Below are 27,399 nucleotides of genomic sequence, written 5' to 3'. Positions count from 1 at the left end.
CCACGATTTTACTGGGGGAGCAGGCTGGGAAAAAGGGGCTGCGGATTTACCACGATTTTACGCCACAGTCCCCGGATTGCATACACGTTTTAAAAAAGAACGTGAGATTCTGGGTGCTTGAAATGTTTGGTCAGAATTTAGCACTGACGTGGGGATGCTTGGGTAGAGTAAGAAAGGAAGCTACTTTAAGAGAAGTGTTAAGAGGATGTAAAAAGCTCAGAAGGAGTACATATGGATGATTTCATGGTTTGTTGAAAATGAAGCTTTTTTATTTTATAAATAGGCGTTTTTGTTAGCGAATAACTTTTTTTTGTTGCATAATTGCAACGTTTGGGGATTAAATCTGCAGAAGACACACATCACCTTAATAGAGAAAATGGTAAGTAGGTGGGAGCTGGGCCATGAGGCTAGATGCAAAGGCTGCTTACAATAAAGGCCCGGCTACGTTCACAAGTGACATCAAGGGACAGTGTGGTTGTTTGTGAACTTAAAGAGATTCTAAAATCCACTGGAAAACTAGCAGTGTCTGTCCCTCACCACAGAATGTGTACTCTGAGAGCCTCAGAGATGCCTGAAACAGACAGTAAAATCCTAATTTGGTGCCTTTTTTCCTCTTAACCATAACTTTTAGAGTGGAATAACAAAACGTAAATTTTTCTCCTGCGCAAAATTTCACAGATAGAAGATTCATTCTATTGGCGATCTTAGCAACATCAGCATACCTTTATTTTTTTTAAATTAGGTAAACTAACTTTCCCCTTTTTCAACTAGAGCCAAGTGTTCATTCCTTCTCTCTGCCATATACGCATCAGGAGCGTTGTTGCTTCTGCAGTGTTTTGGGGCCATTCTTAAGTAGAACAAGGTTACTGGCCACAAGCACTTTGCAGTATTGGGACAGTTGATTAATGATTATGAAGGGTACTGAGTTAAAACACGCAGAGAGCGTATGCACCAGGACATACCGACAGAGGGTACTGAGTCACTAACACACAGCAGCGCTTGCACCAGGACACACCGACAGAGGGTACTGAGTTATAACACAGGCAGCATGCACCAGGACACGTGTCCATAAGGATTCTATACTGACAAGCACACAAACAAGGAGATCTCAGATGGCACCTATAAAAGCGGAAGCAGCCTGTATCCTTATGTTTAGGAATTCTCAGTCTTAGACTGTATCTTATGGAAGTGAAAGCATGAATATGTGATGAAGCACAAAGCAGCATTGTGTTTGTATATTATAAATGATGTGGGAACAATACGCATCTTAATGGTAGAGTATGTGTGCTCATGGCATGTGACTTACCAAAAAATAGATTTGTCTTCAAATATTGACCTGGAAAGATACCCAGGACAAATGAACCCCCATGAGGTTTCAGAGTGATTTGTTTCCATTGCCAGACCCTACCTTCATCACACACACACACACACACACACACGCACGCGTGTATGCTAGCATCAACAGTTCAGAAGCACTTGGAGGTGGCGGGGCTGTCATGGTTAGCAGCAGGAGTCTGCTAATTGTAAGTGAATGGTGGGCAGGGCTGGAGTGCCTTAAGCTGTCACGACCGTGTGTCATGTCTGTCATTGCAGTTCCCTCTGACTTTTGAGGATGTTGCCATCTACTTCTCAGAGCAGGAGTGGCGGCATCTGGCGGCCTCGCAGAAGCAGCTTTATAGAAACGTAATGCGAGCCAATTACGAGACGCTTGTCTCTCTAGGTAAGCAATATCCCGTTGCATGGCCGGGCCATGGCTCCCTGAGGGACTTTCAGCCATTAGATGTGTCTGTCCATAGGGCATAATGGCATAGGGCTAACTCAGAAAGACCAGTGTCTGATTTCAGCCCATCTACTTGTGGCTGTGGCAGGTATCTGGGGAGTAAACCAGTGGGTGAGAGCTCTGTCTCGCAGATAAATTTTAAAGGATAAATGCCATTTTGTTTTTGGACAAAACACAGCATTGCAGACAACTGGGGGCATGACAAAGTTACAGTAACACACCTGGCCCAACAGGTGCAGAGAGATCAGAAGTAGAGTAGAAGTACTGTGTGGTAAGGGGTCAGTGTGGTTCCTCTTTATGAAAGATTGTAAGCTGTTTTCATCCCTTCTGACACATTGTTCCAGCACTTCTTGTATATCGTTCCATTTAGAGAACTGTAGAAGTAATTATTGTGCTTTACATGGAGTGTTTAAGGAAGCCCAAACTCTCCGGCCGACTTCTCTGTGCAGATAGTGGACTTCCCAAACCGGAACTAATATCCTGGATTGAACAGGAGGGAGAGCTGTCCGGAAGTTCTGAAGAGTCGCAGAAACCAGAAAGCATCATTCACTCCTCCACCAATCCACATGTCAATGCAGCAACTGAGGGACAGTCGCTTTGCGGTAAGTATTAAGAAATCAGAGTCATGGTCTTAAGATCCATATTGAGATTTCTTAGTTTCCGTTTTCTGATTATATCTTCTTGTTTGACCAAGCTGATATTTGACATACGAAAGTCTAAAGAAAGGCAATAAAGCACAGTGGTTAGGAGTGTGGGTTCTGGCCGAAGTCTGGATCTTGCTTTTCTGGGATGACTTTAGTCAAGTTATTAAATCTCAGAGTATTTCAATTTCTGTTGTGTAAAATGAAAATAGTGAAAGCACTGACACTGATAGTGAATGCAGTGTTAACATGATCCCCAGCGGCAGGAGCCAGTGCTGGAAGCTATCTTAAAGGAGGCAAAGAGCTAATGTAGAGGCCACTTACCTGGATCCTTGCGACCAATGGGCTTCTTGGCTGTCCGGAGGCTGTTGTGTCCTTAAATGCTTACCATCTAGCTCTCCTTATTTGCTTCTTGTAATAATGGAAGCAGCCAACATTTTTGGATTCGTTAAAGTCAGTTTTAGGGGGCCAGCATTTTGAGTGCAGTGCTTGCAACCCCAGGATCCCATGTTGGAGTGTCAGTGCAAGCCCTGGCTGGCTGCTCTGCCTCCGATCTACCTTCCTTCTAATAGATGTTCAAGACAGCAGAGGATGCCTCAAGTATGTGGGTCCCTGTCACCCATACGGGGGGCCAGGACAGAGTTCCTGGCTTCTGGTTTTGGCCTGGTCCAGACCTGTGTGTGGTAGCCAACTGAGGAGTCAACCAACACCTGGAAGATCTCTTCCTTTTCTCCCTTTCTTTCGCTGTTATTCTGCCTTCCAGATAGATAGACAGATAATAGATCTTATTTAAAAGTTGGCATCCGAGTTCAGAATGAGAGTGGCTTTTGGCATGGAGTTAAGGTGCAGCTTGGGAGGCCCACAACCCATACTGGAGAACATAGTCTCATCTCTGCTTCGAATTCAGCTTCCTGTTGATGCCAGTGGAGAGGCAGTTTAAGCAGATGAGTCCCTGGCACCCATGTTGGCAGCTCAACTGGAGTTCTGTGCTTCTGGCTTCAACCTGGTCCAGACCTAGCTGATGTGATATTCAAATCAATATAAATAAACAGCATATAGGATGAAAAAGTCTAATGGGTGCTTCATGTCAAGGAGTCTCGTCAAATTGTTTATTTAGGAGGTCTTTATCCACAAATCGCTTCCTCTTTCCCATTTATTATTACTTCTTTCAAGAACCTTTGAAGAGCATTGGTAGGAATGGGAGCAGGGAGAGAGGAGTCAGCCTGCTCCTGCAGACTGGTCTTAAGACGGATCACAGATGGCACAGATGTCATTAGGGTCTCTGTTAGGGCCTTCACTGCTGTCAGTGTCTGTATGTAACTACTTCCACATCAGGTTAGAATGATATGCTGTCTGCTGGACTGGGGCGCTTCAGAAGCAGTGAGTCAACACTCAAGAGTGCACGCACCATGCTGGCACCATGCTAGGACCCTCACGCACATTCACTCATGTAACACCCCAGTCCCAAGTGCTGCTGCTCCCCTGTTCTTCTAGAAGAAGGGAATGAAGTGAAAGAGATTAGCCTGACAGAAATTGCCCAGTGGACAAATGGCCGCAGTCTAATTCTGGAGCTTAGCTATCCACATTTGCAACCCGTGTTTTCCTCTTTTCAGTATTATTATAAGCATTGCTGTTCAGGGAGAGGTATTTAGAATAATGGTTAAGACTCCTAGCTTTTTCTGTCAGAGTGCCTGGGCTTGCTAGTCAGCTCCAGCTTCCTGCCAGTGCAGACCCTGGCAGGCAGCTGGGATCACCCATAGTAATTTGGTTTCTGCCACCTTCCTGGCTCCCGCCTCAGTCCCGTTGTTTTGGATATTTGGGGATTAAACCAGTGGATAGGAGCTCTCTATCTCTCAAAGTTTCTTTTTTTTTTTAAATATAGATTTACTTATTTACTTGAAAGAGTTACAGAAAGGAAGAAAAAGTTACAGAGAGAAAGAGAGAGCGAGCTCTTTAATCCTCTGATTTACTCCCAGAAGACCACAGCAGCTGGGACCAACAACCAAAGCTTCTTCCAGGCCTCCCATGTGGGTGGCATAGGCCCAAGGCCTTGGGCATCGTCCTCTGCTTTTCCCAGATGCATTACAAGGAACTGGATGGTGCATCCAGGACTCAGAATCAGTGCCTGTGTTAGATGACGGCACCAGACAGCAGCTTCACGTGTCACACTACAACACCAGCCCCTTCAGTTTTTAAAAATCTATGCTTGTTCAGTTTAGTTTCACAGACTGTCACCAAATTCATTTTGCTGATGAAAGCAGACCCACATGATATGGAAGCCTGGTTCCCAGGCTACCCCGGGGAAACTGGTACAGACCACTTGACGCGGTTGACAGGAAAACTAACTGACTGACTGTCTTCAGTTTCAGGAAGCCAGCAGCCTGTGAGCTCAGGAGAAATTAAATGCCATTTCCGGTCAGACCCGCTTCAGAGTCAGCATTCTTTCAGGCTCATGTCAGCAGACAGGGAAGATGTTTCCTTCGAGCTTGCCCAAGGCTCCACGAAGGCAGAGACCAAGAATCTACGGAGACATAGCCCAGGTGATGCTAAGGCAGCAGTCCACGGCCCCGGGAGATGTCTCCCCAGAGAAGGACTCCCAGGTCGCAGAGCGCTGGGGCTGTCCCGGGAGGGCCCCGAGCGCCCCTGCCCTGACTGCGGGGAAAGCTGTGGCAAGAAGGAGCATTTAGTGAAGCACCAGAGGAGCCACTCCGACCACCTGCCACATAAGGCCTTGACGTGCAGCACACGAGCTGGGCCACAGCAGCAGCAGGACAGCGTCCCCCGGCCAGAGAGGCACTTCCGGTGCCAGGAGTGCGGGGAGAGCTTCCGCCTGACGCAGTATCTGCTGAGACATCTGACTGCCCGCTCTAGGACGAGGCCATTCCAGTGTCCTGAATGCAAAATGTGCTTCTGCCACAAGCGGACCCTTCTCAGCCACCGCCTCACGCACAAGGGGGAGAGGGCTGTCCAGCTTCCCGCGTGTGGCAAGAGTTTCCGCCTGAGGAGCAATGCGCAGGCGCAGCCATGCCTGCCCGGCACAGCGAGGCCGGGGCCCTGGAAAGGAGGCCGCAGGGCCGTCACCAGTGTACGACCAGGACAAAAGCTAGGCCCACGCGTGGACTGTGAGGAGCCCTGCCATGGGGAAGTGGGCGCGGAGGCCCCGCAGCGCAGGTGTGGCAGACAGCAGCCCTGCGCTTGCCCTGAGTGCTGCAGGGGCTTCTCCACGCGCGCCAAGCTCGCAGGACACTTGGCACACTTGGGAGAAAAGCCCCGCCCGTGTCCAGGACGCGGCAGGTGCTTCCGCATGCGTGGACGCGGTGGGGAACGGCGCATCTCCTGCCGGAAGCGTGGCACAGGCTTCCCCGGAGAGAAGCCTTTCCTGTGTGCCCAGTGTGACAGGAGCTTCCGCCAACGGGGGCAGCTGCTGAGGCACCAGCGGCTGCACACGGAGAAGCCCTTCCGGTGCCTGGAGTGTGGGCAGAGCTTTCGTCTGAAGGGCATGCTGAGAACCCACCGGCTCCGGCACGGCGGAGAAAGGCCGTTCTCTTGCGGAGAGTGTGGCAGGGGCTTCACGCACCAGTGCAAGCTGCGCGAGCACCTCAGGGTGCACAGTGGCGAGAGGCCCTTCCGGTGCCCGGAGTGCGACAAGAGCTTCCGACTGAAGGGCATCCTCAAGGCCCACCTGCGCACTCACAGCAAGGAGCGGCCCTTCTCGTGCGGGGAGTGTGGCAAGGGCTTCACCAGGCAGTCCAAGCTCACCGAGCATTTCCGCGTCCACAGCGGGGAGAGGCCCTTCCCGTGCCCGCAGTGCGAGCGGAGCTTCCGCCTGAAAGGGCAGCTGCTGAGCCACCAGCGCCTGCACACCGGGGAGAGGCCCTTCCAGTGCCCGGAGTGCGGCAAGAGCTACCGCGTGAAAGCCGACATGAAGGCCCACCAGCTGCTGCACAGCGGCAAGATGCCCTTCTCCTGTGAGTGTGGCAAGGGCTTTGCCAAACAGTCCAAGCTCATCGAACACATCAGGACGCACACGGGAGAGAAGCCCTTCCAGTGTCCCAAGTGTGACAAGAGCTTCCGTCTGAAGGCCCAGCTGCTTAGCCACCAGGGCCTGCACACAGGGGAGAGACCTTTCCACTGCCCTGAGTGTGATAAAAACTTCCGGGAGAGAGGCCACATGCTTCGGCACCAGCGCATCCACAGGCCTGACAGGCCCTTCGCCTGCGGGGACTGTGGGAAGGGCTTCATCTATAAATCCAAATTGGCTGAGCACGCCAGAGTGCACGCCAAATCCTTCCGTCCTCCAGCCCAGCCTGACGTGAAGGAAAGGCTTAGCCAGTTGTTTGCGATGATTGAAGCTGACTGGAGCTGAGGGAACATAACCCAGCAGAACAGTCCAGGAGGGCTCGACGCAGTAACCTAATGGCTAAAGTCTTCACCCTGCATGAGCTAGAATCCCATATGGCACTAGTTCATGTCCCAGCTGCCCCACTTCCCATCCAGCTCCCTGCTTGTGGCCTGGGAAAGCAATCCAGGATGGCCCAAAGCCTTGGGACTGTGCACCCATGTGGGAGACCCAGAAGAAGCTCCTGGCTCCTGGCTTTAGATTGGCTCGGCCCCAGCTGTTGAGGCCATTTAAGGAATAAACCAGCAGACAGAAGATCTGTCTCTTCTTCTCTCTATAAATCTGATCCAGATTTATAAATAAATCTTCAAAGAGAAAAAAAAAGTGTTGCATGAACAATTACATAAAGATTCTAATTAAATTGTCTATTCCTTCAATCTTAAAAATAAAGATTTGTAAAGATTATAAGCACTTGAAGAAGAACTTTCATACAAAGAGGAAGAAAAAATATCCTCAGTGAATCATGATTTAGGAAGTGAAAGCAAAAATTTCCAAAAAAAAGCACTCATAATAATTGGAGCAAATATTATTGTGAAATAAGAACTTAAGCTTATGGAAAAGAAGGCATGTGGAAATAACTTCTAAGTTGTTGAGAGAAATGGATTAATAAAATTTTAGGATTAGTGACAAATCTGTAGAAAGTAAAATAGAAGATCCAACAGGTAGAAAAATAGGAAAATAAATGGAAGAAAACAGATTGTGCAAATTCTGGTACTTTGGGGTTCTGTTTGATTTGTAGTCCACATACATACATGATTATGATGTAAGTGTGTAAGGAGGGAGGGAGTTCATGCAAATAAGGGGAAAACAGCACACATACATACACAATCCCAGAAATGCCTTGATCGCCTCTTATGCAGTCATGTGAAAACTGTGGCTCAATATCGTGCCCAGCAGCTCCAGTTAAGATGCTGTCATGACGCGCAAGTCCCACGTTGGATTCTGTGGGTTCAATCCTCGGCTCTACTGCCTCATCTTACAGCAAATGTGGGCTCATATGCTTGGGTCATCACCAACCCCTGAACATACAGATGGAACTCCAGGCTCTTGGCTTTACCATGGCTCAGCCAGAACTACTGCAGATTTGAATCTACAGATGGAAGATGGCAGTGTCTTTCTGCCTTTCAAATAAACACTGAAAGAAGTCATTTTTACAGCATATAGAATAACTTAAAGATTCTAAGTTATAACTGTAAGGAACTTAAGGGGGATTTGTTTTGTTTTATCCAATCTCCAACAAGACAGAGAAGAAAACAGAACCCACCATATGTCTCATTCAGAATCTCACACCTAATTGGGGATTTGCTGGAATTCTGCAGGTGTCCTGGTTTCCTGGCAGGGAATGGAATGCTGGCACTGTAGTTGGCAGCTTAACCCACAGCACAATGCACTTTAACAAGCTTCCTTCCTACACCTGACTCAACAAAGGGGCTTAGGAAAATCGGTTATATTGGTCCCGTATTTGGGCCAATGGGGTCTTTTTTCTTCTCACTTTAATAAAGGCTCACAAGACACTTTGAAAAAATACACAATTCCAACTAGTGCTACTGCCTTGGAAGAATTCTTTAGGATGATCTTTGAACTGCTGGAGAGCTGACACAGCACTCATAAATCATTCAGAACAATCACTGCTCTTACGTTTACCTGCACATGAATCCTTGGCGCATGCTCCACACTGGGGACCCTGGGATGACATCGGGTGGCCATTCCCCATCCCTGGTACTGTGGCGGTTGGGAGGCTAGGTGCAGCTTCTCCCCTTATCCCCCTCTTCCTCCAGACACTGAAAGAAGAAAAACTAAAATGTGGAAACAATGGTCTCACCCACTTTCCCCTAACCCTTGACCCTTCCCACTCTAATCAACTATGTAAACATCATCAAAAATAAAATTAAAAAATTTACCTTCACACCTTTCTGCTTTACCAAACTCCCACGGACAAATCAAAGAGGCTAAGAAAAACTTTCTTTTAAAAGATTTTTAAAATGCTTATTGTAAAGGCAGATTTACAGAGAGGAGAGACAAAGGTCTTCTTCAAATGGCCACAAAGGGTAGACCTGAGATCTGAACCCAGGAACATCTTCCGAGTCTCCTGCACAGGTGCAGAGTCCCAAGGCTTTAAGCCGTCCTCCACCCCTTTCCCAGGCCACAAGCAGGAAGGTGCAAGGGAAGTGGAGCAGCCAGGAGACAAACTGGCACCCACATGGGATGCAGGAGCTCTCCGGTGGATTATCAGCTTGCTGAGCCACTGCATTGCCCTAGCAAAACCTTCATGGAGAAAAACACCGTGGAAACCTTGAGTTTCATTGCGGTTTTCTGTTGTTTCTACCCTGTCTTCTCCAGGTGTCAAAGCCTCAAATCCTAATGCATATTAAAGGCTTCTTTCCTGACGCAACAAGTTATTTTCTTAACCGTGCTTGCTTCTCCAAAGTGGTCAAGCGTGGAAAATCTCAAAACCCTGTTTAGACCTAGGCAAACCACCTATATTGCCTACGTGGTATTTCTCTTGCAGAAAATCCACAGAGACACTAATAACAGGAGGCATCCTTTGGAAAATACCCTAGCGTGTTCGCATGAGCCCTTGGAAAGCATGCACTACACCGTGCGCTCATCCCCGCGCAGCCGCCCAAGACCAGGAAAGAAGCGCAACCTTTGTAAGTTCCATAAACAAGCCGAGCAACCCGAAGCGGACTTGGGAGCCCCCGTGCCCTCCTCTGCCCACTGCGCGCGCGGAGCACCGGGCTGGCCATGGCTCCAGGAACGGACACGTGTTCTTCCTGCCAAGTTTGAAGTGAGTCAGCACAGCCTCCCCATCCCAGTTCCCAGGCACCGCCCCGGCAGCAGCGCCGACCAATCGGGCCCCGCGGCGTCATCAGGGCCCGCCCCGCCGAGCTCAGCCCGCCGCCTTTGTTCTCCCCAGCCGCCTCTCTGGGCCTGTGCGCTCCCCGCAAACCGAGTGGCAGGCGCTGATTGGTGGTCGCCACGCAGCCAATCCGGAGGGGGCACCTCACGCTAGCGCTGGGAGTTTTAAACGCGCAGCCGAGGGGCGCGCGGCGGACGGGAGGTGTGGGTGGCCGGGTGGGAGGCGCCCCGACCCGCGCGCCCTGCGTCGCGCGCGCATTGGCCGGCCCGCGGCTTCCTCCGCCCCCAGCCAATCGCCAGGGACGACTTCCTGGAGGGTTTTTTCCTCGCGTTGAGTGTCGCTCTCCCAGCTCGGAGCCCATCGGGCGGACCCAGCGAGCCCAGCGCTCCGCAGCCCTCGGCGCGAGCAGGCCGCGCTGCGCACCGGCAGCCATGAGGCCCCGCAAAGCCTGCCTGCTGCTGCTACTCTTGGCGCTGGCGCAGCTCTTGGTTGTGGCTAGCGCCCAGGAGGCGGACGAGGAAGGTGAGCTGGGCGTGCGCCCCGGGCCTGGCGGGACGCAGCGACCTGCGCTCCCCGCGACTGGGCCGAGGGGACTCTGCGCACCAGAAAGGGGGGTGACTTGACGGAGTCCCTGGGGACGGTGGCGGAAGCAAGGGATCCAGGGGGAGGTGGGAGGCCGGGGCTGGGGAGGAATCCCCTGCCACCTGAGGCAGGAAAAGTGGCCCCTTGTAACGCTCCCGGGAAGGGGAGCGTGGACACTGGCCAGTACTTGGCGTGGCCGAGTGTGAAATGGGACAGGGTCCCTCGTGGCTCCGTAGGTGTGAGGAGTGAGGGCGTGAGGACCGGAGCGGGAGTTAAAAAAAAGGGGGGGGGGACTCTACATTTGCAAAATTTTAACCCAGGTGTTCTGGCGTGAGAGGAGGGAGACGCTCGGCTTGCGTCTTTTGGAAACTAGAGACTGCCTGCCTTGTACCAGCAGGTATTTAGCGCGGACTTCCCGGAGGTCCTGGGCGGCCAGGATGGCGAGCGCGGGGTCTGCAATTTTCTTCGAAATCAGCGAAGGCAGACACCAGAGAACTTTGGAAAGTAGAAAGGCTGGCTGCAAAAAGTCATTGTTCCTAGAAAACAGCGCGTTGTCACCCTGTTGATGAGGAGTAACCGTTCTCAGCACTGTTTTCTTTCACCTGCTGAATTCCTTCCAATACAAATAAACGCCCATTTTGAATCTGAATGTGTGGGAGAAATCTGAACTTTACACTCTTGTTTTCAAACCGCTTGAGTAACTTAAGTATAGGTCACTGATTTGCATGAGTCTTTGCCCAAATAGAAGAGGCAGTAAGAAGCAACGCCCTGTGAAAGATGCAGCTGTGGAAGGGAAACAGGTAGCAGGGCCTTTGGGCCCCTTTATCCAAATCACCTGCTACTTATGTAAATTCAGGTACCCCCCCAGACGCACTATGGCAGGGTGCATGGGAGGGCCCCAGGCTCTCCAGTTTAAGCAAGTTCTTCATGCTGTCTGGGGCGGAGAAAACATTGGGATGCACTTTGGGGTTGACGGTGTGGGTGGGAGGGTGCCTTGGCTTTGAGTCAGGGTGGAGGGGTTAAGGAGCAGGCTTGGGAAGCAGTGAGGGTGTTTTCCCTGTGGGTGGCAGGGCACTTAGTGCAGCTGCAATTCTGGCCTGTGATCCTGGTGGCGGAGAGCAAGTCTCCTGGGTTGAGGGCCTCCCTGGCCCACCAGATACTTCGACAACAGACCAGGAGGGCGGTGCCTGCCTCCTGCCCCCCATGCTCCAAGGCGTTGGGCTTCCCCCTCTGCTGCTGTTGGAGTTTTATGTCTCAGTGTTGCCTCCCCGGCCTTCTCTCACACACACATCCTACGGTGTAGGTCTTAAGCGTTGATGGGCTTTTCTGTGTCGTCACCTGCTCTCTTTGCCCCTTTCCTGGTAAAATAAGGAGGTGTTTTGCTCTTGTTTGTTACCTGCATTTGTTGCGGGTTGGCTGGTTTCGATGTAAATTCACTTTAGTGTAAATTCACTTGTGTGTTGTGCTAAGGAACTGTTAGCCCTCCCCTGTATCTTCACTCCTGAGAAGGAATTCTGTTCCTGGCCGGCCTTCAGCACGTGGGCCGCCTGAGCGATTCCACCTACAGCCTTAGGTGTTGGGGAAAGAGAATCGAAGGTGACAAGATGCGTAACAGTTACGGGATTAGGCACCTGCCACACGAGCTTTAGGATCTTGGGCAAGTGACTCCGCTCCACTTCACCTCTCTCTCCTTCTCTGTGAAGTACGTGGAACCAACTTCCCTCCAGGAGTGAAATAATGTGTTTGAGCTTGGCACAGCGCCTGGCACGGGAAACTCTACTGACAAATAGCCGATAGCAGTTTGCATAGCGGTGTCTGCCCTCAGCCACCCCGTGGCGGCCTAACAGCAGGAGTTTATCCTGTTGCTCATAGCTTGCAGCGTGAACAGCAGGCTGGGCCAGGGTCCCTTGCTGCTATGAGGTGAGTGTGTGGGAGTGGGGGTCTTGCAGCCACTTAGCTAAATTCCCACATTTTGGGAATCTACTTTCCTGTATAGGCCTAGCAGTATGGCAGGTTAAGCTTTTGCCTGCTATGCTGACATCCAGTTTCAGTCCCGGCTGTTCCACTTCTGATCCAGCTCCTTATTAATGGCCTGGAGAAACAGTGAAGATGGCCCACGTACTTGGGCCCCTGCACATTTTGGGGAGACCAGGTGAATCCCTTGACTCTGGACCAGCCTGTGTCACCATGTGGGCATTTGAGGTGGAATGAAGATCTGTCTCTCCCTCTTTTCTCTCTCCTCCCATCTCCCTTCCTCCCTGTCGATAACTTTGCTTTTCCAGATAAAAATAAGTATGTCTTAAAACTCCAAGAAGTCCTTGCCCATGTGGTGTGTGTTAGATATTTTGCTGGCTGAGTCTTGCACCCTGTGTGTTGGGTGGATTGTGGAGTTCTCCCTCCCCTCCTAGCCAGCAGAGTGGGTGAAGTTCCCCCGGTGCTTTCTCTCCATCCTCCTCTACCTGCATGGAAATTTCGCTTTTCCTTGACAGAGCTGTGGGTGGGTGACCCTTCCTGGCTGCCCACAGTGGGCACCAACAGAGACCCAGGACAGGGAGAGTGCGCCCGCTCCAGACCCCAGCTGCAAGCTTGAGAAACTTGAATACCTTCTGGAGTCCAAACCCCCCCCCCCATTACTTGGAGGGGTGTCCAGCCTCGCTTCCGCAAAGCTCCCACCTGGGCAGGGCTGCTGTGGCCACGCCTCCCCGTGTACCTGAAGAGTAACTCCAGAGAACCAGTGTCCCAGTGTGAGGTCCTCTGGTTTATGGCGACTGGGCCGTGCAGCAGGGGCTTCGAGTCGCAGGTGGAACCAGCTTTGGGTTCTGGTGCGCTGTCAGCCTTGGCATGGGCTGTGCCTTGCCATTTCAGTTTATTCTTAGCTAACAACATCAGAGCAACACGTGTGTTTTAATCTCCTGTGATTCTTTTCTGAGAAATGTAAATAGATGAGGAAAGATTACCTGGAGGGGTCTGAGAGGAGTTGAAGAAGCTGCCCTAGTCTCCCCTGGGAGATGTGGGGAAAGCACCCCCCCCAGGGCAGGCCGTCCTCCCGCAGGCGGGGTCGTGGGTGGGCCCGCGTGTCTGCCGCTGAGCCCTGGCCTGGCTTTCTGGGCTGGTGAGGAGAAGCATCGCAAAGCCAGCCTGGAGCCCGTGTCTCAGCGGGGGTTTTTTCTTGCAGTGTCTTAGAGTTGCTTGTCCCTCTTCAAAGTGAAGAGGAGGTTACCTTAAGTGGGAGAGAGGAGTCCGTTGGTCAGGAAAGGGCAGGGGTGTGTGGGATTGTGAGGCCATGCGCAGGGGGAGGTGGCCGTTAGTCTGCGGGAGGAAGTGGACTTCAGGAATAAAGGATAAAGCTACTCTCCCAGCCGGGCCTGGGAGGGTGCGGTGACCCATGGGGCCTCTTCCCAGCAGGTGTTCAGGCCATCACCTTGCCCCCAGTAGTAATTGGCACTCTTGATGTGTCTCCTGGGAATCCTCTGCAAAAGAGAAAAATAATTGGCCCCATGGAAGCTTCTGGCTTCAGAGTTCCCAGATCACCCCGCTGGCTGCACTCGGTTCATGCTGTAACGGTAACTGGAGAACCCCCTTCAATAAGAGCAGTAGTTTCACAATTTCTTTTTTTCTGTGTTTGGCAGAAAATTGAGTTAAACCTTTACAGTAAGACATACTGAGTTTCTTACGTCCTGAAAACGATCCTTTGCTTCCAAGCGTGGCTGTAATTTTATATGTATTTTAAATTTTGTTTTATTTATTTGAAAGGCTGTTTGTGCTGCAGAGATCTCCTGTCTGCTGGTTCACCCCTCAAATGCACGCCATAGCCGGGGCTCAGCCAGGCCACGACGAGGCCCCCAGAACTTCTCCAGGCCTTCTCCCCAAGTAATAGAGACCCACTTGAGTTGATATCCACTGCTTCCCCGAGTGTCCTTTAGCCGGAAGCTGGTGTTGGGAGTGGAGCTGGCACTTGGGTTGGGCCCTGCAGTAATAGGATGTGCATGTCCCACCTGCTGTGCTACGTGCTTGTTGTATATTTGTCATACATTCTGGACCCTCAATTCATCATCTCAATAACTGACACCCTAGGGCCCAGCACGGCAGCCTAGTGGCTAAATCCTCACTTTGCCAAGATCCCATATGGGCACAAGTTTGTGTCCCAACTGCTCCACTTCCCATCCAGCTCCCTGCTTGTAGCCTGGGAAAACAATCCAGGATGGCCCAAAGCCTTGGGACCCTGCACCCACGTGGGAGACCTGGAAGAAACTCCTGACTCCTGGCTTAAGATCAGCTCAGCTCCAACTGTGGCTGTCCCTTGTGAAGTAAACCAGTGGACCAGTGGACAGACATCTTTCTGGTCTCGCCTTCTCTCTGTATGTCTGTCTTCCCAATAAAAAAAACAAATCTTAAAAACAAACTTGCCCCCCTGTAGATAGTGCAGGGGAGATTCCCTTGAGAGTGGTAAGACCTGTGGGGCTGTGGGTTACATTCCACTGCTTCCCTGTCCTCCATGATGGAAGACGGAAAATGAGTACTCGCTTCCTGTTGGTGCTATCTTGGGTGCTCCTAAGAAGTTCTGTTGAACATGACCCCACCATGGGAAGCCGCTTGTCCTGCCTTTCAAATCCCATCCGGGCATTCGGACTATAAATTCTGGACTGTGGCTTGAGCATGAAGTCATGCCAGTGGCGCCAGCTGCCACGCATAGAGCAGAAATGCCATGTTGAGGCGTGTGACCACCCATCTCCCCAGGACTAGTAGTAGCGTTTTGAGGCTTTGGGGATCTAGACGAATTTTAAAAAGAGTGGATGGTTTCTTAACCATTGCGGATATTTTCTACTCAAATTCTTCTGTTAACAGAAAATGCCATCGAGGATGAAGAAGAGGAGGACGAAGAGGAAGATGAGGAGGAAGATGACTTAGAAGTTAAGGAAGAAAATGGCGTCCTGGTGCTGAATGACGCGAACTTTGATAACTTTGTGGCTGACAAAGACACGGTGCTGCTGGAGTTCTATGCTCCGTGGTAAGGACAGCTAGCCAGGGCCTGGCTCTACCTCCTCCCCCGGTGACGGGCGGCGGGGAGTCGCACCCCCTCACCTGGGAGCTGCTTTGTATTGAATGATGAGCCTCTTGCTTCCGAGGTGGTGGTTTACATACAAGACCCATCCTGATAGTCACCGCTGGGGCGTGGGCATTCCACAAGGCATGTTGAAAGACTGGTGCCAGGAACAGCCAGGTCCTTGTCTACCTCCCTGCTCCCTGGCCGTGCAGGGCTGCGATGGAGGTAGCCTCCCTGAGTGTACACTGTTGGCCTGTGTGGCACCCCACTTGTCTTCCTGCGTTTGACCCATCATTTTGTAGTGTGTGATAACTCTTGTACCCCAACCCCCAGCTCTCTTCTGTTTTGTCTCAGCCACTTCTCTTTCTTGCCCTCCCTGTTTTGTTGCTGAAATAGAGGGATATGTGTGTGTTATCTGTCCAGTGCCTGATGTTAAAGCACAGTGTGAACATTTCTGTGTGGTGGCTGGGGGTGGACATCTTCCGCAGTGCTAGCATCCTGTCAGGGCACCTGTATGCTTCTGGGGACACCTTGGTCTGAGACCCGGCTCTGTTGGTCCTGCTTGCCTGCTCATGCACACCCTAGGAGGCGGTAGGCCTAACCCAACCCTGGCCGTCACAGGCACTGGTGATGCAAGCCAGCATACAGGACCTATGTCTGTCTGTCTATCTCTCAAATAACTAATCAATTCTTTTAACAAGGTTATGATATTATTTCCGTTGTATGGATCAGCAGTTTTCAAACTCTGTTCTCAGGACTCCTTAACACCTAACAATTCAGAGCTCCCAAGAGCTGTCTGTGTTTGTAAGACTTACCAGTATCTAAAAGTGCTTATTCAATTTGAAAGGATAGCAGCAGCAGAAGGCTGACTTGCTTGTGAGTCTGGGAGCCTCTTGAACACTCTGTAGCACACTTGCAAGAGTACCAGAGAGAATGAGTCATGTGAGAAGTTCTGATCTCCTAGACTGCAGCAGGAGGGATCACCACACCGACCGTTGAGCTTGTGTTTCCCCGGGCAGAGCTGACCGCACACCCTGAGACAGCTGGACTTCCACGCCCTCCAGGCCTCTCCCATTGTGTCTCCTTAACTGCCTGTTCCTTCCCAAAGCTCCTGTTTGTGTATTGTTGAATTCAAATTTTGGGGGTACCATTGACCTGTTTCACCTTCCCTAAATCTGATCCTCAGGTGTGGGCATTGCAAACAGTTTGCTCCAGAATACGAAAAGATTGCCAAAGTCTTGAAGGAGAACGATCCTCCCATTGCTGTTGCTAAAATTGACGCGACCTCAGCATCCATGCTGGCCAGCAGGTTTGATGTGAGTGGCTATCCTACCATCAAGATCCTGAAGAAGGGGCAGGCTGTGGACTACGATGGCTCCAGGACCCAGGAAGGTGAGCAGGTACCTGAGTTGCTGGAGGACGCTGGCCAGGACTCTTCCCAGTGAGTAGGAAAGGAAGGGAAGTTGGGGAGACTGGGAACTGGCTTCCCCAGGAGTGACAGCTCCTCACTGGAAGGTTTAGGGTCTTGGAGATCTCGGTTAAACCTGCCCTTAGCAAAGAAATGGTCTGTCCATTTCTTTGACAGAAATGGCACCTGCAGCCTTGACTCTTGGTGGGTCTCGGCATTTAGCACACATCACAGTCATCTGGAATGGCAGCTCCAAGGACTTCTGCTCCGTGAGTTTCGGGTTGAGCCAGCTGACTGGCGTTTCTCACAGGCGCCCAGGGCTTGCCAAGCCTCGTGTGATGAGAACCACTGCTGCAGAGTACCATGTGCTGAGGGGCCTTGGATGGCACCTGCCCTCAGGCCTGCATCCTGCATGGTGTACATCCTGTAGCGAGGCCGTGTCTTTCCTCCCTCTCCTCTCCCCTCTTCCCCCAGCTTATTTTCACATTATTTGAGAGAGACCAAGATCTTCCACTCACTGATTGGCTCATCAGATGGCTGGAACAGCCCTGGCTGGACCAGGCTGCAACCAGGGACCTTGAACTCATCTGTATCTCTCTTGTGGGTATCAGGGACCTGAGCCATCACCTTGCTGCCTCCATGGGTGCGTGTTGAAGAAGAAGCTGGAATGTGAACCGGGTGCCCCCACTTGGGATGCCGGCGTGCCCAGCAGCACCCAAATGCTTGTCCAGTATGTCTCTTAGTGACTTAACGGCAGCAGCCAGCTGACACTGCATCCATTAGATAGGGCTCAATTCTTTTTATTTTATTTTACTTTATTACTGTATTTTTAAAAACAGATATACAGAGAGAAAGGGGACAGAGAGAAAGATGGTCCATCCACTGGTTTACTCCCCAAGTGGCCAATCCGAAGCCAGGAGCCTCTTCTGGGTCTCCCACACGGGTGCAGGATCACAAGACTTTGGGCTGTGCTCTACTGCTTCCCCAGGCAACAAGCAGGGAACTAGATGAGAAGTAGAGCAGCTGGGACACAGACTGGTACCCATATGGGATCCAGGTGGATGCAAAGCAAGGATTTCACCACTGGGCGCTGGGCCTCAGGGCTCAGTTCTTTAAAGCCACCCATTAGGCACATGTGCTGGACTGTTGGGACACGAGATCAATTGGATGTGGCCTGGTTCCTTCCAGTTGGTGTGACAGTCCCCTTCTGTGCCTTTAAGTGGTAGAACCTGCTGTGGGTCACCTGATGCTTAGTTTTGCAGCCTGTGTGTTGACTGGGATGCGTGTGGGATTCATAATCTGAGGTCGTGCAGTGAAGTGTCTTTCAGAGTGAACCGTCTCTTTCATGTTTGTGATCAGAATGGCAAGTCTCTCTGATGTTCTTCGGAAGTATTTTATGTACAGAAAGGCAAATATGTTTGTGCCTATGCTTCTCGCTTTTGCAGTTGCTAGCTTATCTTAAATACCATTCTGCACCCTCATGCTTTTATTTAACAAATATACTTTGGCCATATCAGTGCCTAAGAAACGGTATCTAAAAATGGATGTCGGGACAGGTGTTTGGCGCTGCTCGTGATGCCTCTGTCCCATATCGAAGTGCCAGAGTCCGAGACCCAGAGCTGCTCCCCATCCTGGCCGCCTGGGGTGTGGTGTGCACTCCAGAGGAAGGTGCGGGAGGTGATGGCTGAAAACGGGCTTCTGCCACCTGTGTCAGAGCTCCGGCCTCCTGAAGTGAATCAGGGGATAGCTCTCTGTTTCCGTCTGTTTCTCTGCCTTTGAAATAAATAAAAATAAGTAAAACAGGTTGGAAGTAAATAGCCATACCTGTTTGGAGGTGTGTGCCCTGCACTGGACTGTGTGGAACTTGGCCCATGAGAAAGCGTAAGCCAAAGTGGACTGCTCACTTTGCTGGCCTGCCCCTCCAGGTGTCTCCCACTGGACGCTGGAGAGGGCCCGCAGTATGTTCCCCAATCCACTGCCGTGCCTGTGCTCACACTGAGGGTTGGCTTCCTGCTGGATTCGGCAGCCTCTGGTCCTGAGAACCACCCAATGGGGTTTTAGTAGGTTCAGTGTCCCACTATAGGAGTTGAATCCATCTTAGGGGTGAGAAGCTACAAGCCCCTGCTCCTCTGGCATCCCTCTTGATTTTGGAACTCATTTGTGACACAGGTAGTGCACTTGTGCTCTGTACATGGTAGGGAGGTACCCACGGTTGCATTAATAGATGGAGTCCAGGTCATTTGCAGCTGGTTCTGTAGCCTGGGAATACAGAACTTTCATTCAGCAGCAGATCTGGCATGTTGTAGGAAAGCCTGCAGGGTGTGCCTGTGGGGGTGGAAATGGGGCAGTGGGGACCTTCCTCCTCTTCAGCTCTCTCAGCTGCAGAGGTGCTGTTGGATTTCAGGTCACGCTTCCTGGTCTCCTTGGGGACACTGTCACTGTCTTGTCCTGTCCGCCTCTGGCCCTGGAGTGAGGAGGAAGGACTTATTCAGTCAGGGTCTTGTTTGGCTTCTTTCAGAAATTGTCGCTAAGGTCAAAGAGGTCTCCCAGCCCAACTGGACCCCCCCGCCGGAAGTCACGCTGGTGCTGACCAAAGAGAACTTTGATGACGTGGTGAACGATGCAGATATCATTTTGGTGGAGTTCTATGCACCTTGGTAAGAAGGGTCTGGGTTTCCTACTGTTGCATGTTGGCTGGGGCCTTCCCATATTCAGCACATTCCTGGGCACTGGGTGAGGGCGTGGCAGACAGACAGCAGGCCTCTGCAGGTTGCAGGCCAAAGCAGAGGTTCCGGTCTGCTGATGAGAGGTGACTAGAAGGGAGATGTAGGGATGAGAGAGGATGGAGGGCTTGTATCTTCAAGAGAACAGCAACCCCAAGACCAGAGGATGTCAACAAGAAAAATAGAAAAGATGTGTGTGTGAGGGACCCAGCTTTTGGTAACCAGTGTGGTTGCTGCTACGCTCTTTCCTGGGGAGGTTGTGGGGAAGGTGAGTGACCAACTGTGTGGGTCAGATGGGAGCAGTCGGGGTAGACAGCCGAAGGAGTAAAGGCTTTGCAAGGGAGAGTGGTGAGGGGTCGGTCAGATGTTCCAGGAAACGGCCCAGAGCACAGCCAGGAGTCACCTGATGGTTCTGGTCCTGGGTAGGCCTGGTGTTAGAATGTACTGTGTACACCCAGAGTGAGAGCCAGCAGACTGAGTCTAGACTAGGAACCATCCACCCAGAAGGACTTGCCTCTAGAGCCTGCACGCTGTGACTGAGCCTTGGGGTTCACTGAGGAGAGGAAGCATTGGGACCTCAAATCCGTAGGCAGAGGCTGAGGCCGACACCCAGTGCAGGGCCTCACCTTCCCCCTGGTGGAGGGGAGGGCACCAGGCAAACGTGCTCCCTCCTGCTCTCTGGGTTTTTAATCATGTAAAATTTTGTAGTTTAAAAACCACTACATCTGGTAATGTATGGGTGTAGAGATAAAAGACAAAAGATATATATGATTTATTTATTTTTATTGGAAAGTCAGATATACACAGAGAGGAGGAGAGACAGAGAGGAAGATCCTCCGTCTGCTGATTCACTCCCCATGTGGCTACAATGACCACTGCTGTGCTGATCCAAAGCCAGGAGCCTGGAGATTCTTCCAGGTCTCCCACACAGGTGCAGGGTCCCAAGGCTTTGGATCATCCTCTACTGCTTTCCCAGGCCACAAGCAGGGAGCTGGATGGGAAGTGGGGCTGCTGCTGGGACACAGACTTGGCACTCATATAGGATCTGGGCACATGGCAAGATGAGGACCCTAGTTACTAGGCTACTATGCTTGGTTCAAAAGAGATTTTATTTTATATTTGAAAGGCAGTCTTACAGAGAAGAGAGACAGAGATCTTCCATCTGAGGGTTCACTTCCCAAATGGCCACAATGACAAGCTGAGCTAATCCAAAGCCAGGAGCTTCTTCTAGGTGTCTCACATGGGTGCCAGGGGCCCAAGCACTTGGGCCATGTTCCACTGCTATCCCAGGCCACATTAACAGTAAGCCTGATGGGAAGTGGAGCAGCCAGGGCTTGAACTGGCATCCATAAGGCAGAGGCTAAGCTAACTACAGCACGGCACTGGCCCCAACAGATGGGTTGTTGAAGAAAAAAATAAGCTAAGTGAGGAGGAAGAAAATACCACTGCATGTGGGGAGCTATGGGTCCCGAGCACCCTCATAACCCTCCTGTGTGAGGTGCTGGTCTGCTACAAAAGGGGCCCTGGCCTAGGGGATGGGAGGAAAGGCAGCAATGACTGTGCCATCCCTTGATGGGTGGCCCAGGACTGGCTGGCACGGCTCAGGCCGTGTGTGTGGTGCGGGCCCAGGACTGGGTGCTGGCTGGCGCGGCTCAGGCCGTGCATGTGGTGCAGGCGCAGGACTGGGTGCTGGCTGGCACGGCTCAAGCTATGCGTGTGGTGCAGGCCAGGGACTGGGTGCTGGCTGGCGCGGCTCAGGCTGTGCGTGTGGTGTGGGCCCATCAGGCTTGTGCTACTCTGAGAATGCTTGTCTTCACTTTGAGTCACTTGTTGTGGGATGCGTGCCTCCATCTTTGGGAACTATCAGGGTTCCAGGCCAGGTGTGCGTGCCAGGTGTCATGGTTGTCTTGGTTGAGTTCCTCTGGTTGGCACTCCTCCTCCACCCTCATTGGTGTGTGTCGGGGAGGGGGTGGTTGTTACATTCTTGCTCTTGGCGCCCCTGTTGGTATCACTGGCTCTGCCCACTGCACCTCTTCTTGCCCACTCACGTCCCAGCTCAGCTGTCACTGCCTACATGAAGCCATCCTAGACCTGTGTCCATGCTGGTCCCCAACTTCCCAGCCAAGAAAATACTCTCTCTTGGAGAGGGCATCTCGCCTGGCCCGGGCATTAGTGCCTCTGCAGGAAGCTCTCCTGCTGTCTCCTGAGGGGCCTGTGCAGTGCCCTCACCTAGCAGACATGCTCAGGGCACATGTCTGGTGGGGCTGTGGGCTGGGGCTAAGTCTGCAGTGGAGCAGGTCTCGACAGCCGTGTTCCTCCTCGCAGGTGTGGGCACTGCAAAAAACTTGCCCCCGAGTACGAGAAGGCAGCCAAGGAGCTCAACAAGCGCTCTCCCCCGATTCCCCTGGCAAAAGTGGATGCCACAGCAGAAACAGACCTGGCCAAGAGGTTTGGGGTCTCCGGCTACCCCACCCTGAAAATCTTCCGCAAGGGAAGACCTTTTGACTACAATGGCCCACGAGAAAAATATGGTATGCCGCTTCCTCTTCTCCGCCCTGTGGGATGGCACTGTCCCTGAAGGTGCCAGGAGCTGGCGGGTGGGGCGGGACGGGCAGTTCCGAGGGCTCCCGGTCAAATGCCTGCTTTGCCCCCAGGGATTGTGGACTACATGATCGAGCAGTCCGGCCCTCCCTCCAAGGAGGTCCCCACCCTGAAGCAGGTGCAGGAGTTCCTGAAGGATGGAGACGATGTCATCATCATCGGGGTGTTCAAGGGGGACACTGACCCGGCCTACCAGCAGTACCAGGATGCCGGTGAGTTGTCACCCCACAGCCCCACCAGGCCCGGGGAAGGTGGCCGCTGTGGCACAGAACTCCCACGGACTGAGTGGGAATGAGCTCTCCCTTCCGGGGCTGGAGTTGGCTCCTTCATTGCCCAGGGATGGGGTGGTGGTCATGCTGGGAGTAGGGGATACCCACTGTGCCCTCTCTCCCTGGCTGCTAAGGTGGGGGAGGAGCCTAGTCAGACTCATCCAGTTGATTGTCTGCTTTCTTCCTTTGAGGAGCCCCTTCCCCAGGACCCACTGCATAAAGGAGGGTCTGTTGAACGCAGAAGGGCTGCGTCCTGGGCTGAAGTGCACCTCGGGGAGCCGTTGACGCCCCATGGAGGGGCTGGGCATTTGGCCCAGTGGTTAAGGTGACCACAAGCCATATCCAAGTGTAGGTGTTTGCTATACAGCCATGTCTCCCAAATCCAGCTTCTGCTACTGCAGGCAAGACAGGCACCCTTGGACTGAGTTCCTGGTCCTGGCTGTGTGGGAATTTGGGGAGTGAACCAGCAGATGGGATTGAGTGTGTGTGTGTGTGTGTGTGTGTGTATGTGTGTGTGCATGCCTCCATCTCCCACCCACCCTCTGCCCCGCTGTGGGTGCTCGATGTGAAACCTCAGCAGAGAGGCATGGGCAAGGTGGCACCTGTTTGCTGAGTAGTTTTGGCTGATCTGTGTTCAAAAAAAAACTTCAGACACTTAAGCACCTTAATTAAATTGCATTTTATTCTGATAATTTTTTCAGCTAACGACTTAAGAGAAGATTACAAGTTTCACCACACTTTTAGCACTGAAATAGCAAAGTTCTTGAAAGTCGCCCCAGGGAAGTTGGTAGTGTTGCAGCCTGAGAAGTTCCAGTCCAAGTATGAGCCCAAGAGCCACGTGATGGACGTACAGGTGAGGGGCGGCTCCCAGGGCACCTGGCTGGCCTGAGGTTCTCTGGAGGCGTGGGACGGGAACATGGCGCCAGTGGCTGGCTCATCGTCCCCGTTACTGGACAGAATTGGGAACTCACGTACCTGGTACCTCCTGGAGCCGAGACTCTAGCAAGGTTCCACCTGCTTCTGCCAGAACAATTGTTCCTGCCGCTCATATCTCCTAGAAGGCAAGCACCAGGTGCCCCTGGCAACCATTCAGCTGTGGGCTTAGCCAGGCTGTCGCCAGGTGTGTGGCTGGCAGAGCCTCGCCTTGCTTGTTGCCAAGCCAAGGGCAAGCCCTTTCTGTTTCCTGGATTCTGTCCAGTCCCCCACTCTGAACCCACCCACGTCATCTTCCTAAAGGGCATGGCACATTCAGTTCTAGAAGTACAGAGGATCACCCAGACCAGGACGAGCCTGGGTCTAGCTTCATGTGCCAGAGGGCTTCACTGAATAGAGCTTAAGATTAGGAGGAAGTCAGCTTGTGGGTTCTTGAACCCATCCCAGGTGCCACGCCAGTGGAGGCAGAGCTGAGAGGGCAGTGCAAGAGTCACTGCCAGGCTCTGCTGACCCCACTGCATGGAGGCGGACCCGGAAGAGGACAGGGCAGGGAGAGCAGGAACATGGTGGTGTCTTGGCACTGGTTTGGTTTTATTACTTTCATTTGCTTACCGGGGCTTCCAGGGCCCTCCTTGCGTGTTTTTCCCACACACTGTACCCACTTCGTGCCATCAAACCAGACCTCCTCCCCCCTTGGTACATGATGCCCAGCTGCTAACCTCACACTGAGACCTCCCACCTGGCTGTAGATTAGAGCACCCTCCCTGACTGCTGAGCTCTGCACCCGCCAGCCCCACCACCTCAGCCAGGCCACTGAGCTCTGTGCCCCCGCCACCTTGGCCTGGCCGCTGAGCTGTGTCCCCGCCACCTCGGCCTGGCCGCTGAGCTCTGTGCCCCTGCCACCTTGGCCTGGCCGCTGAGCTGTGTCCCCGCCACCTTGGCCTGGCCACTGAGCTCTGTGCCCCTGCCACCTCAACCGGGCTGCTGAGCTCTGTGCCCCTGCCACCTTGGCCTGGCCGCTGAGCTCTGTGCCCCCGCCAGCTCATGGTTCTCTTCCAGATAGAAGTGGATGGTCTCAGCGTGGTAGCCTCTTAGCTCCTCGGACTCCTACTTCTTATCCGAGGCCATGCTGTTGCCCGGCAGAATGTGTGGGCCAGAGTGCGGTTTCTCCGGGCTTCATCCCACCTGCTCACAGGGCTGTGATGATGAGGAGAGCTAAAGATGGATGGTTCTGCACAGCCCAGGACATGCCTGAAACAATGGGCTCCCTGATCCCGGTGCTAAAGAGTGGGGCTCCATGAAGAGCGTTAATGTTCCCAGGAAGAGAAGGAACGAGTTTGGAAAGGGGTGGGAGGTATCTCTGTCCACTGAAGCCCACTCTAACCCATGCCCTCCCTGGAGCCAGGATTCCACGGAGGGATCGGCCATCAAGGACCACATAGTGAAGCACGCCCTGCCCCTGGTCGGCCACCGCAAGAGCTCCAACGATGCCAAGCGCTACACCAAGCGCCCCCTGGTGGTCGTCTACTACAGTGTGGACTTCAGCTTTGATTATAGAGCGGGTGAGTCCCCAAGACCTGCCTGGCCCAGGGCACCTCACTTTAGAAACCCTGCCCCGGTGGCCAGGGTGGATTTTCATTATGTGCCGCATAGCTCTGTTCTCCCACCCATTTTAGCGAGAGACAAGTTTAATGTCGAGTCAAGAATTCTCTTCAGAGGGAGGTGGCAGAGCTAAGACGCCTTCCCTGGCAGCAGCTGTGTCTCCTGGGCCTGAGGGCCGTGACCCAGCTGTGCTCACAGAGCGTACCGTGCTCTGGAATGTTCCCCTGACTGATGGCGTGCTCGGGGGTGTTACCGGTGTCGGTCTCAAGCCCCTGCTGGGGTTTTGGCTGGGGCTGCCGCTCTACTGGCCGCTGAGCTCACAGCCCTTGGCTTGTCGTTGCAGCCACTCAGTTTTGGCGGAACAAAGTCCTGGAGGTGGCCAAGGACTTCCCCGAGTACACGTTTGCCATTGCGGACGAGGAGGATTATGCCACGGAGGTGAAGGACCTGGGCCTCAGCGAGAGCGGGGAGGACGTGAACGCGGCCATCCTGGACGAGGGCGGCAAGAAGTTCGCCATGGAGCCCGAGGAGTTTGACTCGGACGTCCTCCGCGAGTTTGTCACGGCCTTCAAGAAAGGTCAGCTGCTCTCCTCCGCCTGCCTCACGGGCGGACTCGCACCGCGTGGGCAGGCAGCGTGGCCCTGGCACTCCAGCCACGAGCCAGGCCGGCTGCGCCCCTCCCACGCACACACCCACTTTCCCCCGGGCAGCCTGAACCTCAAGCCACGAAGGTAGCTAGGAGTTGGGAACGTTCAGGAAAATCTTCCCTTCGGCAGGTCCTCCATTGCTCACTTTGAAAGCAGGGACACATTTGGGCCCTGACTGAGGTTTGTTTGGGATCACATAGCCTCAGCAAGCTCAATTTCAGGGCGAGAGCAGGGCTTCGCTGCCGGCAGAGGCCTTGGCAGCTGCAGCCAAGAAACAGGGCAGAGCTGGGGTGTGACTGCTGGCGCCTCGGCGGCCTCCGCGTCCCCTGGGAGCCTCAGTTCCAGCTGTTTGCCTTCCTGGCTCTGTGGAATCCGAGGACAGAGCCAGCCCCCCACGCTTCTCCTTTCGTCTCTGTGGTTGGTGTTGGTTGGTTGGTTATGGGGATTTTTTCTTTTTGTTTTTGCTTTTAAGAAAAAGGACAAATGTGTCAGGAATTTTAACACACCTTCAAAAGAGGCCTCTGGGGGTTGGCACTGTGTGGTGCAGCGGAAACTGTCCCACCCCTGCCATGGGCCTGGGACAGTGCCTGGGGCCCCTCCACCCACATGGGAGACTGGGAGGAAGCTGCTGGCTTTGACCTGACCCAGCCCTGGCTGCTGTGGCTGTCGGACAGTAACGTCCCAGTGCCCGTCCTAGTGCTCCTGGGCCGCAGTGACTCCTGCTCTGGGCAGAGCCTGGAACCCATTAGACCGCGGGCCGGGTTCACTTGCACCTGCTGGCTCTGGCAAGGACTGCTCGGAGAGTGGGAGATGGGTTACTGGAGGAATAAGGTGCCCCTTGGCAGGGTGGGGCTGGCGCAGGGAGCACGTGACATGAGTCAGCCCGGGTCACTGACACTGCCTTCCCACTGCGTTCCTGCTTTGACAGGAAAACTGAAGCCGGTCATCAAGTCGCAGCCGGTGCCCAAGAGCAACCAGGGGCCGGTCAAGGTCGTGGTGGGGAAAACCTTCGACTCCATCGTGCTGGACCCCAAGAAAGATGTCCTCATTGAGTTCTACGCGCCGTGGTGCGGGCACTGCAAGCAGCTGGAACCCGTCTACACCAGCCTGGCCAAGAAGTACAAAGGCCAGAAGGGCCTGGTCATCGCCAAGATGGACGCCACCGCCAACGACATCACCAGCGACCGCTACAAGGTCGATGGCTTCCCCACCATCTACTTTGCTCCCAGTGGGGACAAAAAGAACCCAATTAAGTTTGAGGGTGGGGACAGAGATCTGGAGCATCTGAGCAAGTTTGTAGACGAACACGTGACCACACAGAGCCGGACCAGGGAGGAGCTCTGAAGGCCTGCAGCGTGCGCAGGGCCGGGTGAGCCACACTGCGGTAGCCTCGGCTGGGGCCTCAAGGCAGTACCGTGACCTTTTGGGGTTTGTTTCGTTTTGTTAATTTTTTTATATTTTGGTATTCTAGCCCACATTCTGAATACTGAGTAGCCGGGAATGACCCAATAGTTAGTCCAGATTTTTATGGAAGATACATTTATTTTTATCATTGGGAGTTTGATTTTTTTTTTTTTTTGGGCTTTCCACTTTCTTTAATATTTCCTCAAAGCTTGTAAGCTGAATCTGTTCTGAAAATATCTTCTTTTTTAATTTAAAGTTTAAAAAAAATCTTTGCCACACCATGTTGGCCTTGCCTTTTATTTTCTTATTGTCCGAGGGATGGCTACCCTAAGAAGATGGGCAGGTCAGTGTAGAGCTAGCCCCGGACCCGGACACAAACGCTTCAGGGTGGGAGTGGACAGACGGGAAGCAGGGCAGGACAGAAACGCAGCATCAACCTCAGTGATGTCACTTGTGTCCCGGGAACCACAGAAGGCCCGGCCCCAGCTTGGCGGGCAGGGGTGACC

General features: G+C 52.9%; 2 protein-coding genes across 3 annotated transcripts; both read left to right on the top strand.

Annotated features, from left to right (window-relative positions):
* Window positions 1-1,442: 1,442 nt before the first annotated feature.
* LOC121166789 (zinc finger protein 786-like) lies at window positions 1,443-6,890 on the top strand. Of its 2 annotated transcripts, XM_040996076.1 has the most exons (3): window positions 1,443-1,720; window positions 2,230-2,382; window positions 4,785-6,890. In XM_040996076.1, exons 1-3 carry the CDS (start codon window positions 1,687-1,689, stop codon window positions 6,785-6,787), a joined length of 2,190 nt encoding a protein of 729 aa, XP_040852010.1. In that variant the 5' UTR covers window positions 1,443-1,686; the 3' UTR covers window positions 6,788-6,890. The 2 variants fall into 2 exon arrangements, with proteins under 2 accessions (XP_040852010.1, XP_040852009.1); XM_040996075.1 differs by lacking the exon at window positions 1,443-1,720 and having other exon boundaries at window positions 2,087-2,382.
* A 3,079-nt stretch (window positions 6,891-9,969) lies between these two features.
* LOC121166788 (protein disulfide-isomerase A4) lies at window positions 9,970-27,174 on the top strand. Its single transcript, XM_040996074.1, has 10 exons — window positions 9,970-10,202; window positions 15,108-15,270; window positions 16,493-16,698; window positions 19,233-19,371; window positions 21,763-21,968; window positions 22,092-22,250; window positions 23,009-23,160; window positions 24,646-24,802; window positions 25,186-25,419; window positions 26,418-27,174. The coding sequence occupies exons 1-10, from the start codon at window positions 10,112-10,114 to the stop codon at window positions 26,831-26,833; spliced, it is 1,923 nt and encodes a 640-aa protein (XP_040852008.1). The 5' UTR covers window positions 9,970-10,111; the 3' UTR covers window positions 26,834-27,174.
* The last annotated feature ends 225 nt before the right edge of the window (window positions 27,175-27,399 follow it).

Source organism: Ochotona curzoniae, unplaced genomic scaffold, assembly GCF_017591425.1.
Source record: "Ochotona curzoniae isolate NIBS_2020 unplaced genomic scaffold, NIBS_Ocur_1.0 patch229, whole genome shotgun sequence".
NCBI lineage: Eukaryota > Metazoa > Chordata > Mammalia > Lagomorpha > Ochotonidae > Ochotona > Ochotona curzoniae.
Note: the sequence above shows the minus strand (reverse complement) of the source record. Positions and strands in the feature narration are given on the sequence as shown.